The sequence below is a fragment of the Sebastes umbrosus genome, chromosome 14, assembly GCF_015220745.1.
Source record: "Sebastes umbrosus isolate fSebUmb1 chromosome 14, fSebUmb1.pri, whole genome shotgun sequence".
NCBI classification, from domain to species: Eukaryota; Metazoa; Chordata; class Actinopteri; order Perciformes; family Sebastidae; genus Sebastes; species Sebastes umbrosus.
The window spans coordinates 6,538,905-6,554,354 of record NC_051282.1 but is presented as its reverse complement, the minus strand read 5'-3'; the positions used below and the strand labels follow the sequence as shown (position 1 = coordinate 6,554,354).

The 15,450-nt window shown below is 39.0% G+C and overlaps 2 protein-coding genes across 2 annotated transcripts; one reads left to right on the top strand and one right to left on the bottom strand.

Annotated features, from left to right (window-relative positions):
- The first annotated feature begins 1,606 nt into the window (after positions 1–1,606).
- Positions 1,607–8,152, top strand: LOC119501487 (enoyl-CoA delta isomerase 1, mitochondrial-like). The gene is made up of 7 exons (XM_037791887.1): positions 1,607–1,649; positions 2,548–2,673; positions 4,360–4,487; positions 4,910–5,056; positions 5,169–5,290; positions 5,481–5,659; positions 6,824–8,152. Exons 1-7 carry the CDS (start codon positions 1,607–1,609, stop codon positions 6,988–6,990), a joined length of 912 nt encoding a protein of 303 aa, XP_037647815.1. The 3' UTR covers positions 6,991–8,152.
- Positions 8,153–8,826: 674 nt separating this feature from the next.
- fthl27 (ferritin, heavy polypeptide-like 27) lies at positions 8,827–11,366 on the bottom strand. The gene is made up of 4 exons (XM_037791894.1): positions 11,050–11,366; positions 9,949–10,095; positions 9,411–9,536; positions 8,827–9,293 (listed from the first exon to the last, which is right to left on the bottom strand). Exons 1-4 carry the CDS (start codon positions 11,149–11,151, stop codon positions 9,144–9,146), a joined length of 525 nt encoding a protein of 174 aa, XP_037647822.1. The 5' UTR covers positions 11,152–11,366; the 3' UTR covers positions 8,827–9,143.
- Positions 11,367–15,450: the final 4,084 nt, after the last annotated feature.

The window sequence follows — 15,450 nt, the reverse complement described above, 5'->3', positions numbered from 1 at the left end:
TGATGGAGAGTTGCTGTGTAACCATGTCTCTGACAGGCATAACAAATCTAAATTAGAGTTGTAAAGAAGATGATGGACTTGATCAGCTTTAGGGGTGAGGCTACGAATGTTAATATGTCCTCCAAAAACACCCTTGGGTTTATGTTGCTGATCCCAGATCACTAGAGATTGATTAACAGTTCTGAAGAAGTTTAGTTTGCGGTGTTTTTTTAAAACAGGGTTAATACTGGTTTTGTGCGCAAGGAGGTTTTTCCTACTGACGCGATGACCTTGAACACAACATCCGACCTCCGGGATTGTTATTTTGCTGTTTGCTGCGGACTACACTATTGCGCTTGTGTTGGTGTTGCTGGAGTTTACTATGTCTACACCTCAGAGCACTAGAGTCCCATCTTTATGTACATTCAGGTGTCTGAATAGCTTCAGGACTTAACACCAGTTTTCCTAATTACACTTCATGTTTACTTCCCCTGATCTTAACCTCACTATTGGCTTACCAAACAAAGCAAGGTCACTAGGGGCATCACATTAAGTAAACATTTTCTATTACATGTTATATTGTTATATTACATTAGTATTATATTACATGTGTATTAGTGTATTATAATACATGCAGTGGTGGAAGAAGTACTCAGATCTTGAACTTCAGTAAAAGTAGCAATACTACCATGTAGAAATCCTGCATTCAAAATCCTTCTTAAGTAAAAGTGCAAAAATATTAGCATATGAATATACTTAAAGTACCAAACATAAAAGTACACATTATGTAGAATAATGTATATTATTGGATTATACTTAAGATAAGATAAGATAAGATGAACCTTTATTATTACTTATTGATGCATTAATGTGTTCATCACTTTAATGTTGCAGCTGGTAAAGGTGGAGCTCATTTCAATGACTTTATATACTGCTAGGTAGTTGAATCTATATTAATACATCATCGTTTATTAGTTGATTATATTTTGTATTAATAATCTGACTCTGTAAAGTAACTAAAGTTATTAAATCAATGTAGTGGAGTTGAAAGTCTAATATGTCCCTCTGAGATGTAGTGGAGTAGAAGTAGAAAGTATCAGAACATGGAAATACTCAAGTAAAGTACAAGTACCTCAAAATTGTATATAAGTAATTAGTTACATTCCACCACTGAGTTATACTGTTGTGTTTTTCAAAGCATTATTTACTCTTCCTGTTGGAATAAAGTAATTGTTAATTATTTAACTGCAAAGTAGTAGTGTGTTTTTGATACCTTCACTTTTTTGCATACCGGGATGTTTGCTGAGATTGATTGGATGTGGCACCACAGCCCTACCTAGAAACATTTCCACCAGCCGCCCCTGCTGAGAACAGTGAAACCAGAAAGGCTGTAATCGACTAGCTTCGTCTCACAGGACTCTACATGAGGATTTAACCCAACCAATGGAGATCTACAGGTGACCTGTGGAGGGCAGCAATGCGCCTCTGATGCGTCTAGTCTGCCGCAAATTACGAGAGAAGAAGAAGAAGAAGAAGTCTTTCTATTGGTGGAAGTAGCAGTGTGCTGTCGGCTGCTATCCCTCTGTACTGTCTCCTGTCTCCATCCAGAGTCTCTGAGCAGGACAACATGGCATTGAGAGCTGCATTGAGGAGCAAGTGCGGCTTGTCCGGTATGTCTGCATGTGTATGAACATATTATTCCAGCGTAGTGTCTTGAATATTACAAATTACCTTCAGGTCTCCGGCTGTTAGCTGTGTTAGCTGTGCTCTACAGGAACTGGGACAAAGGTCACAGGACAGGACAGGACAGGTTTTTTTCCTTCCATTTATAAAGGGTGCAAAACCAAGAATAAAGCTGATATGTAATTTGTTTGCTATCACTTTCTATACATCTTGCACTTGTCAGTGTGCTAGTAAATTCCCTTTACTATCTGTTTCTCTGATGTTTCTCGTCAACCAGCAGCAGAATTTCTTTCCTGCTCCAGTTTAGTTTTCCTCATGTTTCCTTCCAACCACTTTTCTATTATATGTATCTATATGCTAGAAATATATTAGTTAATTTAACATATTAATTGCTACTGAAGACATTCAAGATTTCACACAAATACAATTAACTTTTAAAAAAAAAATTCAATTACATTTGTCTTTGCAGAAATAAAAGTAGTCAAATGTTTTTATTATTATTATTATTATTATTTAAGAATGAACAATATGGCAGATGTAGGGTTTTTCCTCCTCTGATCATCCATATGGTTAATCTTATCCCCCAGAGCTGCTCCTATAAAATTACTGGGTCTTTCTGTCCTATTACTAAAACCTTTTTACTCCAGCATTCTCTAGTGTAACTCTTAGAAGCTTGATCAGTATGTGCCATCAATCCATAACTAAACTGAAAGTTGTTATAATTGTAAGTTTAGATTTTTCTGATTTGCAGATATGTACTAGATATAGTGGATATGTACTGCATGTAACAGATCTACCTCACAGCCACTAACACTGTGTGTGTGTGTTTGTTTGTGTGTGTGTGTGTGTGTGTGTGTGTGTGTGTGTGTGTGTGTGTGTGTGCAGCTCTTCTTTCCCAGCGGTCTTCCTGCAGCAGTCATGGCAGAGTATGTGTGTCTCCTGTTCTCGTCGCTCAGCGGAGGAACAACTCCACCTCTCCTAAGATAGAAGTGGATTTTGACCAAAGCACGGGTAAATATTTTGCTAACAGATCAGTACACTTTTGTTCCTGTCTCTTTGATCAGGGGGAAAACAATTGCTAATGCCTACACTACTGGACTTTGGCCCTGATTTTCCACTCAGACACTTCCCACAGTTTTTGGAGCTCCTGGACAAAAGCTCCAGATCAGAGTCAAATCGAGAGGCTTGCCGGTGCCTCGCAGACACATTCCAGATATCAAGCACAAAGAATGTATATTGTTAAGAAGTGAAGGTCAATTGTTCGTTCCATTGCAACATCAGCCCCCAGCAGCAAAGCTACGCTTCCGCCATTTTGGACTGAAAGTAACGTCCGGCTACAAAGTGCTGTACAAAAGTAAAACTAAGTTATTTCTTTTTTAGTTATCATATATTTAATGTCTCTACCCAAATGGCCTTTGTGGAACAATGAAAAAAATATCATAAATATGTGTATTATTATAACTATTTACTTATGTATTTGTTAAACTTTTTGCCTGGCTGCTTCTCAGAGGAGCTTAAAGTGAGTGATGGACTGAAATGGAAGTTCAAATCCAGCACACAGATTTTGAGAGCAGTCTCAATCTTTTTCATATCAAGGATCCAAAATGGAGTCCAACAGACTACAGACCATGGATGTAGAAGAGGTTGTGTCCTGTGCTTTTGCCCTGCGTGTTAATAAATAGCCTACAACTCCATTTAATTCTGTTGATGTCATGCTACTAGCACTACTAGCTACTGGCTAATAGCCGGTTGTTTGGGAACAGAGACATTAATACATCCACCACGGTACAGCCTTACAGCATGCAGCCCATGGGTGTATCAGAAGATAATAAAAGTGATGAATTACAGCCAATATATCCATTATTACAGCCGCATACAGCTGGCAGCAAGCTGGCAGAACCACATATGTAATATAAGCGTGCATGGCGGTGCAATTCCGTGGGTCTGATGCACGTTCAGTATGCCGAGGAAAATAACTAGATTCAGCTATTAGTTGATTTTACAACTTTTAGGACATAATGCTGTGACAAAATGAGGGCTGTTTAAGTGTTCGTACTGGGGAGTTGATTTACCTAAAAAAAAAAAAAAAAAAATGATCCTCTGATTTACAGACGGCTCTTCATACATCCATGGCCACAGACTCATTGGCATTTTCAGTCCAGAATGGCGGCAGCGCTACGGCAGCACCATCAAGTGGCTGTTGTCAAAAAAGCACCAGAGTTTCACCTGTTTGCTTCTATACTCTTTGTCCAGCATGCTAAATATCTGGACCTGTCGGGGAACTACATCCAATGAGAGAGCTAGACATGGGTTGAGGGGAAACCTGGAGGAGGGGTCGCCTGTAGCAATAGGAACTTTACTGTTTGTGTTACATTTGCAACTCAGATCAAAGTTGTTGTTGCACATAGAGGAAACTATAAACAGTAAAGACGTGTGGAAACCGGCTAATATGATGTGAACACGGGTGCCAACCTACCAAGAGACAGCCGGTCGCTGAACTTGGCTGTGACAGGGAAATGTAAATTACATATTTCTGTTGGCCTTGACATCACATTATAAACTATAAAACACAATTAGAGCTTAGACTTCAAGTTCCCTGTTATCATTTCTACCCTTTCACATCATTTCTTTTCCTCTTGAGATGGATTTTTTGTCAAAGCATTGAGGTAAAAGATGAGCGTCTCTGTCTCTCTGTAGGTGTGGCTGTGATGCGCATGCAGAGTCCCCCGGTCAACAGCCTCAGTTTAGATTTCCTCACGGAGTTCTGCATCGGTGTAGAGAAGCTGGAGATGGACAAAAAGTGCCGAGGCCTCATCCTCACCTCGGTACTGTATAACCTCATCGTTTGACCGACTTTACTGTCTTTCAGAGGCTGTAGCCGGCTCAGATTTAGAGATAAGATGAAGTTACTGGTATCATATGAAACTACAAAAACCTAAGGAAACCATTGGTACCACCTAAATGCCTGTACCCTCCTTAAAAAAAGACAAAAACGTGTCTAAGTGGGTCTCAGAGGGTTAAAGCAGCAGAGACTTTGTGCAGGAGATTTTGGCTTTGTGTTTATATTACAAGGTAGTTAAAGTGCATTATAACAATGCTTGTAATTGTGTTATAGAACATACTCTTTAATGTTTTAAAATGTTATTTAATCAGTACGGCTAGCATTTTCTCTTTTTAAATTGTTTTTTATATATTGCAGCACACATTGACCGTTTACCCTGAGTGTGTGTTTGTCGTTTCAATACAGAGCCAGCCCAAGGTGTTCTCAGCCGGGCTGGACATCATGGAGATGTACGGGAATAGTCCAGAGCGCTGTGGAGAGTTCTGGAGAGCCGTTCAGGAGATGTGGCTGAAGCTCTACAGCTCCAACATGGTCACTATAGCTGCAATCAATGTACGTATAAACCTACCCACCCACCAACTCTCTGGTAGTCACTGTGGTTGAAGAACAACTCAAACATCATCAGCAGAAAAATAATAAAATGGCTGCGTCACTCCTTCCACAGGGTTCCAGTCCTGCAGGGGGCTGTCTTATGTCTCTTACGTGTGACTACAGGATAATGGCGGACAGCCCACGTTACAGCATCGGCCTTAATGAGACGCAGCTGGGCATCGTAGCGCCGTTTTGGTAAGGAGTTATAAGTATGACAACACACGTGACCGTTTTGACCCACTTTGAGCTTCACAACGGCTCTTCAGAACCCTAGGGGGGACGTCACGGAGACTGCATCCATATTTCATACAGTCTACAGTTGTTATTTACAGTAAATCAAACAACTCTGCTGATCCCCTGTACTGTGTCACCTGATTGTCTGCAGGTTTAAGGACACCATGACGAACACAGTGGGCCACCGAAACACAGAGTTGGCTCTGCAGTTGGGGCTGCTCTACAACCCGTCTGAGGCCCTGAAGATAGGAATGGTGGACCAGGTGGTACCTGAAGACCAGGTCCTCACCACAGCCCAGCAGGCCATGACCAAGTGGTTGGCTATTCCAGGTATATTGACAGCAATTATAGCATACATGATCAGTGAACTGGCCAGTGCAGCTACATTTTTATACTCTTGGACTTTGGTTCTTTAGTTTCAGTGTTTGTTCACACGAAAAAGCGAGTAATGCGAAGCAAATTTTCGCTAGACATGCCTAACAGCCCGGACACACCAGGAACGTCATGAGCACGCGGCGGCTGCGTGACCTGTTGTTTTTTATTTCGGCGTCCGTGTTAACAGGTTAGAGCAGCCACACTGCCTGACGCGGTGCCGCGCACGTCTCACAGCAGCAACAGACAGGGAAAGTGAGCTACTGACTGTATATTAACATCATATCAGCTACATTACTACAGTTTCAATGTCTATCTGTAGAATATGTTATGGAGATGAACAAAAGTAAAGACTTTTTAAATCAACACTTCCTGCTTTCATTTCAAAATAAAAGCTCTCAAGCGTTTTTTTTCTGTGGACAGAATTCTTTCATTTGTTAACGCAAAGCTTTTATTTTGAAATATGTGCCGGACAGTGTTCTAGAACATGCAGTGACTTGGAGAGCTCCATGAATGAATAAAGTACAGAGTTTTAATTGTGGATTATTACTATTCTTTACAAATTACCACACGTTTCTTAACCTTTCTCTGTCTAAAATAAATATAAATTATATTTATAATGAAATGAAATGACCATTAGAAGGCAAACTCTATGTAGAAAGAACGGGCTGACAGCAGCAGCTGCAGCAGCAGAAACGCAGCTGAAATGCAGCTAGTGTGAACGCCCAACACGTGTATCACGCAGCCACCACGCCACGCAGCCGCCACGCGCTCCTGACGTTCCTGGTGTGTCTGGGCTGTAAGAGGAGGAGAGGATTCCCTCCATATAGATACCAACAACTTTTCATCAACCATGGTCAAAATGACCACTATTGCTGCTTTGTAAATGTTCTGGAAGTCCCAGATACGTCGGAAAAATAAACTCCCCTGAAATGAATCGAATCAAAATCGTATCATGGCAGACTTTGTGATATCGGTAAATAACGTATTGTTGAAACTGGTGATTTACAGCCCTACTACCTATTGGTGATACCAATCAAGTTACCAGTACCAGCATTAATGCAGGGACAGAAAAACTTCACTCCACTTTTGCAGCTAATTGTTCATCTGTTGACTTTACAGACCACGCCAGACAGATCACCAAGTCCATGATGAGGAAGCCAACCATCGACAAGCTAACATCCAACAGGGAGGATGACATCAAATACTTCGTCCAGTTCATCACCAAGGACTCCATTCAGAAGTCGCTCGGCATGTATATGGAGATGCTTAAAAAGAGAAGGGGGTAGAGGACAGAGGGAAACATAGAAAATGACACACATATACACGCATCCAGGGGGAGTTTGTGAGGTTAGTTGAAAATCAGCTGTCAGTGTCATGTATTTATTGGTGTCAACTGCGCTAAGATCCTTGAATACCAGCTCATCTTCATACAGTGTTCAACCAGGAAGTTCGGCAGAGAGATACCCAGGATTGTCACCAATGATTCAGTGACAAATAAATGTTTTCTATCCAAATTTCTACGTACTTCAGTTAAAGTAACGATAAATGAATTACAATGTACTTTCAAACCGTCCGCTCAATCTTAGAATATTTTTTGTAAACTAAGGACATGCTTACATTTGACATTTACGTTTAAAGATCACTGGGGGTGCGTCAGGACTTGTCTGCTCTGAGGATGTCAAACTTAGGTTTGCTCATGTCAGAATAACTAAAATCAGAATAACACAATTGCTGGATAATTTATACAAAAGTCTGTATATAAAACTATTTAAAAAGATATACATTTTTTGCTACTTAAAGGCAAAATCTAACAAAATATTCTGCTGCAGTCCATATTTGTTGGCATTTAGCCTTTCAAAAACAAAATTTTTACTGTGGTCAAAAAAACAATTTCCCCCCCGCTTGACACATTCAAAGGAGGCCCACAACTTTATTAACGGGGCGGTCTAGCAGCAATCAAACAACACCATAAATTACATTTATTTTTTTAACCACAATAACAAAAAAATGATTTACACACTAACATTATTATAGAAAATTAATGAAGTCGTTACAAAAAGATCATATTATGTATCTGTATTCACTTCATCACTATATGTTGACAAAACTGACACGTTCTATTAATTAAAGAAAGTTGATTTAATAAAAAACAGTAACTCATTTAATTCACTTTACATTCATTATACTTCTCAGCTCATGTGTTCTTGGTTTTGGAAAAGCTTGGGGGAGGGGTTTAGTGAACAGTCAGTTATTGCCACAGACAGGTCTCCAACAAGTGCCTAGCTTTACTGTACCTTCAAGAACCATAACAACTAATGGAAGTGTCCTTGGGTGCATTTGAACAGCCCACAGTGGGCAAAGCCTTTTGTGATCTCTGAATAAATGGGTGTATTTATGTGGTCAGACGATTTATTTGTGTGATTAAAGAATGAGTTGAAAGTGTCAAAATCACTGTCTCTTTCATACTATATTACTTTTTTTGACATACTTGGCCTTTTAAATTTGTTTTGATATACTATACTTTACCTATTATATTTTTTCGACATACTATACTTTGCCTTTTTTATTTTTTTGACATACTATTATGCCTTTTTTTTTTTTTACATACTGTAGTATGACTTTAATATTATTTCGACATTCTACACTGACTTATTTTTTCGACTGACTTTTTTGTGATGTTATTCTGACTTTTTGTGACATACTATGACTTTTTTTCTCAACATACTTTGCCTATTTTTTAACATACTATGCTTTTTTTTATTGACATTGAATGCAGGACTTCTAGTAGGTCTACATTGAAAAGGTCTTTCAAACCAGCTTCAGTGTAAAAGTTACAAATTGAGAGGTGATCCTAGCCTCTAACACCATAGTCTGTTCAAAGGTAGATATATATTCTATACACAATTGTATGCAGGCTCATTAAAAAAACTATTTGTATCATTTCAATTTTTAGTTATGAGTAGGTAGCGTGCATTTTACAAACTATATATATATATATATATATATATATAAATATAAATTTTCAGCTCTCTGTTGATTTAGTGATTCAGTGGGTTAACATTACCTACAGCTTTTAGGTCAAAATGAACAGGTCATGTAGCAGATGACGACAGACACCAGAGTCCAGCTCAAAATGTTTATTCAGATTACGAACAGATCAGAAACATTCAGTCACAATCTTTAGAAATGTCACACAAGAGGAGGCTTATAGGTAAAGCGGGCAAAGCCATAACCTGATAAATATCCATCCTTCCACATGACATTTAAAAAAACAGCGACACCACCAGAACATACGAGAACACGTCAACTTTATGTGTTAAGCAGATTAGATATGAATTTACGCTCAGTGAATGAACAACTGGAGCAGAAGGACGTGTTTAGTTTCAAAGCCTGTGTTCATAAACATTTTCACTCCAGGCTCAATCCCGGGACTTTGCGTTTAGCTCTTGCCCTCCAGGGTGTGCTTGTCAAACAGGTACTCCGCCATCTTGTTGTCTCCCATGCGGGTGAGGTTGGAAATGTGGTCTCCCAGCTTCTTGATGGCCTCCACCTGCTCGTTCAGGTAGTGGGTCTCCAGGAAGTCACACATCTGAGGACAGGAGGAGAGAAAGTTTACTACACGTACTAATGAGCACACAAGTTTGTCATTTATCCAGGACCCTCTTTTTGCAAACCTCTCAGCATTAATAAGACTAGTCATACTTACATGAGGGTCCACATGCTCTGAGGCCAGTTTGTGCAGGTCCAGCAGAGACTGGTTGACATTCTTCTCCAGCTGCAGGGCGCACTTCATGGCGTCCAGCCCGCTCCCCCACTCATCACGCTCCGGTTTCTACGGAGGAAAAACATTCAATTATAGCAGACTGAACAATCATTACATTAGGCCTTGTGTACACACAGAGAGCACAATGATCCGAGTCAACAGTTGCTACACCAGTACACGTCACCCTCTGTCTCATAAACGCAGAGGATTAGCTCTGGTGTTTGATGATAACTGAGGAAATAGTTTCATTCAGGCAAGCATAGAGCTGAGAGATGCATCAATATAGTAGATACGAGGATCAATCCTGTACAATAACAACTACAGTTCTTACAGACTTCCAAGAATTGGTGGTAAATGGGAGGGAACGAGTATCACAACAACACATCATGTTAATCCTAGTTTATCTGTACAAGACAGACAGGGTGTGGCAAGACATGCAACGACGACAACAACAGGGACCAGTCCTCCAGTCTGCACCGACCTTGACGTCCTGGAGGCAGATGCGTCCTCCCCTGTTGTTCTGGAAGGACAGCAGCTTCTGAGCGTGCTCCCTCTCCTCGTCACTGTTCTCCTTGAAGAAGTGGGAGAAGCCTTTGAGGGCCACATCGTCACGGGAGAAGTAAAAGGCCTGGGGAGGGACAAAAAGAGGTCGAAAACATGTGATTAGCAGACATCAACCCAGTGTGACAAACAGTAGTTAAGCAGCCAGTTGGTGGTCAGACACATGAGTCATGGAGGTCTAGTCGGTCTGGACACAGACAAGTGTGAAGATGATGAGGGTTTTAAAAAAAAAAAAAAAAAAAAAAAAAAAAAAAAAAAAAAAAAAAAAAAAAAAGCAGTATGAGCACAACACAGCATTTTTGGACTCAATGAGGTGGATGGGGGATAAAACACTCCTTATCTGGCAACAACAGTCAGTGTAAACAGCCGAGGAGTGCAGAAAGAGCAAGCTGCTATTGAACTGCTGCAATACTGCATTACTAATAAACAAATATATGCAATTAATTAGAAATTGTATTTAATATTTCCTCCTTTTAACACAAAGTCTGTGAGCCAGCTAATGTGGGTGGAGAATAAATGATCAAGACATCACACAATAGAAAAAAAGCAGCATGAGCAGGACGCAGCATTTTTAGACTCAATGATGTGGATGGGGGATAAAACCCTCCTTATCTGGCAACAGATAAAACCCTCCTTATCTGGCAACATACTATGTGTAAACAGCCGAGGAATGCAGAAAGAGCAAACTACTATTGAACTGCATTAATAATAATAATAATAATAATATACACAGAATATATGCAATTAATTAGCAGTTGTATTTATGGATAGGGATAAAACCCTCCTTATCTGGCAGCAGTCCGCGTAAACAGCCGAGGAATGAAGAAAGAACAAGCTACTATTGAACTGCTGCAATAATAATAATAATATACAAAGAATATATGCAATTAATTAGCAATTGTATTTAATATTTCTCCTTTTAACACAAAGTCTGCCAGCCAGCTAATGTGGGTGGAGAATAAACTATCAATAGCAGCAGATAAGCATCACACATACTGACAGGTAGTGGTTGTTTACTCACCATGGAGGTGTAGGTGTAGGAGGCGAACAGCTCCATGTTGACCATGCGGTTGACGGCGGCCTCGCAGTCGCGGTGGTAGTTCTGACGCACCTGAGACTCCATCTTGACTGGACGTTTCTTCTCTGGTTTTCTTAACAAAAACGGTAAAAAAATAAAGCTTAACGTCGACTTTTCTTCAGTAGTGTTCAAGTAGAGTAGAGGTTTGTCCGGAATGTAGACTAGTTGAGATAATAACAAGCGGGACGAAGAAAGAAATTCCGTTCAAACACTGTTGAAGCAAGAACTCCTCTGGTTGTCCTGGTGTGAAATGGAAGCAGCGTCGCTCCACGTATTTATACTCCACGGCAGACCTCGTGACAGACGTGACGTCACTACGCATTTTCTACACAGCCAATCGCTGAGATCAGACGGATATCACATGACAGTGGTCAAGCTATGAGACAAGACATGACGTTGCATTTTTCCCCCTCCTCATTCATGGAAATTTAATGTTCCATTTATTTATTCTGACCTGCAATGACGAAGCACTTTCTGCTATCTGAAAAGACAATGAACTGCAATATATACCGAATGTTTATTGTGTAATTTATGTGAATAAAGGTGGATTGTTGTCATTTTCCCTTTATTTGCACACTATACAAACAGCTTAAAAATAAAAACTATTAAAAAAAAAATACTACATACAAAAATCCTCTTATCTTATTGTATTAACTGCAATACATTCGCCCATATTAAAATAGAAATTGTGTCCAAAATATTTCAAACCAGGTGAACACAAGTAATTTGCAACTGCAAATGGAAACATGGAGTGAGCAATGCTGCAGAATAACTTCCAATAATTACTGTGAAATAATTTGTTTCCATGCAGTTTCAGAGTCTCTTTTTGAGTTATAGTGCTTTTTTAAATGTTTTTTAATGAGATTGTACTGAGTTCTATAATCTTGTTGGCTAATACTCCCCATACATTTAGACAATCTATAGACCTTTATTATTTTTAGTTTACTTTAGCCTTATACAGCTGAACTTGGTTTACCTCGTAGCTAAGACACCACGACATCTAAAAACTGCTGAGAACGTGTTTTCAACCAAGGTGGTTTTTATTGCATTACTCAATACCACAGCACTGTTGCGAGACACTACAGAGTCTGACAAGTCTGATCATTGCTGAAACAACATGGAGACCAAGAAAATGTGTTTGTCTACAAAGTGGCTTTTTTAATGAAACTTGTGCTTCTAAAGGATCCTCAATCCAGTTGTAATGTGACTATTTTATGAAACAAAAAGAGTGTCATTGCAACAGGACTGTCAGGGGTGTTATTCGTGTTATTCCTACTGGTGTTGCAATATAGTCTTTCTAACTTTTGTAGATACTTTGGATAAAGGATATGGTAAATAGCTACATGGAGGGACATTTCTATTTCATCCCTGTGTGAGTTAACTGAGATTGAACTGACTATAGTGCTGACTGTGTCTGTAGCTATATGTGTATAAACAGAATATGTGTATGTCCTCTGCCCATGCACAATGCATGCTTTTATTTGTATATTTTGAGAGTCACATAAGTGACACATTTAGTCTACCTGATAAGGATGGTTTGGACGAGTGTTGATTAATTAAACTGTATTAAACTGTAACCGATTTGTCAATCACAGCAAACTGTATTTTAAAATACTCTTCCAATAGTCTTTAAAATAGTCTATATGCTCTGTTATCACGTAAACTTGAATATTATGCTTTAGTAAACAGTACAAGACAACATAATTTTGGCCCTTATCAGCCTATAATAAACTGATACAGCACTGTGAGCCAGTAGTTTTCCACTTGTTTAGTGCCAAGATCAGGTGGACTTTAAGGGTCACACTGGTTCTGTTCACATGACACCATTCTCTGTATCCTACCACTTCCTGGTACCTCATTTTCCAACGATTAAATTGAATCTTTAAACTGCCATTTTAATTCTGCTGGTGAAGGTAACTTGAAGTGTGGAAAATGCACTTTTTTTTGACCAAATCCAGCAAATATCTCCTCACGGTGTACTAGCTGAAATCAGGTGTTCATACACAGTACTGGCTTTGTAAACAGGAAACAAAAAAGGGGGTGTTGGTGCTCAGGACAGGACAGGGGAAAGGTCATGGATGTATAAACAGAGAGGCAGTACGAGCGAGAAGGACGGTAAATCTGGAGGGGGGATTTGTTTGGGTGCGGAGTTCAAATATCAACAACCTTTCACCAGAATTATGACTCCACGGTTGTGTCTGAAATTCCATAATAACATACTATTTAGTACGCTAAATCTGAGAATTTTTGTCTGAGAATTATGTCCAAAACATTAGTATAAAACCAATAGTATGTAAACACTGGACACTACGGTAGCATAAATATCCCACAATGCAATGCGGTAGTGACAACGTTAATAACAGACATTGACAGACAGCTCTGTAACATCAATAACGCTTCAATTTAACTGTAAGTATAAGATTTCACTTTGCTAAACGTAGTATATATTTTAAATTAAATCAGACTTTGATTCTCACAAACCGTCGTTTTAGTCACAAGAGGTTGGCACGGGTTACCACGGTTACGCGTCTCCAACCCTCAAGGAGGCTCTCACAAAGTGAAGACATAAATTACTGCTCAGTGCGTCTGAAAAGATACATACTGCTGCTGATACACACAAAAGTATGTTGAACAATAATACACATTGCGAGCATGTAGTGCGTAGTATGTAATTTTGGACGAAGCCCACCTTTAAGCAGGTTTTTTTCCTGCTTAAAAATGTGACCAAGAGAAAAGAAAACACCTTTAATTTAACGGATAATCCACTGAAAATGTTTTGGATTTCAAAACTGATATGTTCTTTTTTCAATGTATTTGTCACATTACTGCTGATAGTTACCATAACATCCAGAACTACAGGCGAACATCACTGCTACATTCCAGCTGTCTCTTTATTATAGAAACTTCTAGAAACACTCATGAGGTTGTTGACTTTAGAAGCATGTGACTCTGCTTTTTCAGGGTGGACACTTTTCACATAAATTACATAACTCTTATATAAAACCTGCATGGAAGATTGTTAATGTTAGTTAAAGACGTTGTTAACAACTCCTGGGCCAGATCCTGGCATAAACATTTGTTCATGCAAACAAAAATGAAATAGTTTACAAAACACAGAGAATTTTAAGAAGAGATTGGCTAAAACAGGAAGACATGCAGGGTTTTTTAATGGTATCAGATCCACTGTCAGTGCACACCTTGTTCCCCAGGATATAATTATAAAATCCACCATAACCTGTGATGCAATAAAAACTGAATTAGAAAAGATAAGCACTTGTCACTGCAGCACAATGTCTGTGGTTATAATCTCTTTATATCCCCCATTCTCATACTTAAAAAAAAAAGTGACTCAGCAATTTAGACAGCACCCATTCTTATTTTGTGCTGTGTCACGTAGCACGAGTCAGTCTGTCTTGTATAAAAGGTGGAATCAAGTTCAACTGAGGATTGTGCTGTGTCATTGTTATGACTCAGCAGATTCCACAGTTTCAAGGGAGGAGTCTTGTGACTGAGGTAACGTCTGACAGGAAGTTTATGTCAGTGCTGTGCTGGCTGGAACCAGTTTGGGAAAATAAAAAGAAGAAGAAAGTAAAAAAAAAAGGAACCAGTAACTGGACAAGATGTACTGGAAACTGTAAGCTTTAACCAAAATGTGTCTACTGGCCTGGACTTGGATGTCACTGACGTGTTTTCTGGCTGAAAAAAAAAAACGCTGACAGTGCATCAATTCATTGAATTATCTTCTTTTAATTATGACATTTCAACAGTGAGACCCACAGTGTCATTCTCTGGAAACACACATACAGTTTTGAAAAACTATCTTTTTTTTAACAAACTAGATTTCACTGGGAATGTTTAATGTACTTCCATGGCTAAAAGGTCACAGTATTAGAGTATAGTAATAAAGATATACAGTACAGAACATTTGCGTATTTAGATTGTATTGACACAAGATTGATCGTCATTGACAGAACTCTAAGGCAGATGAAGTTTCAGGTTGTAGACTGAAAAAAAGGGATGGATTTGTAGTAAAAATGTCACTTTGACTACAACTGATTTATTTTTTTGAAACAGTGATAGCTACATTTGTCTAACTGATACTTTATGTCACTTCAAAATATACAGTATATAGTCTGAATACTTTTTAATCCATGGCTCTGCTACTACAGAAGCCCTGAGAGACAAGTGAGATTTTTTTTTTCTTCTGGTGATCCATTTTCTAAGTCCGATCTAAATGGTTTTCTCTCCTGTGTTTATGACTTAACAGGTGATAAAAAAAGGTTTTGCCACGATCATAAAAGTCATAAACACAGGAGAGAAAACAATTTAGATCAAGCTTAGAAA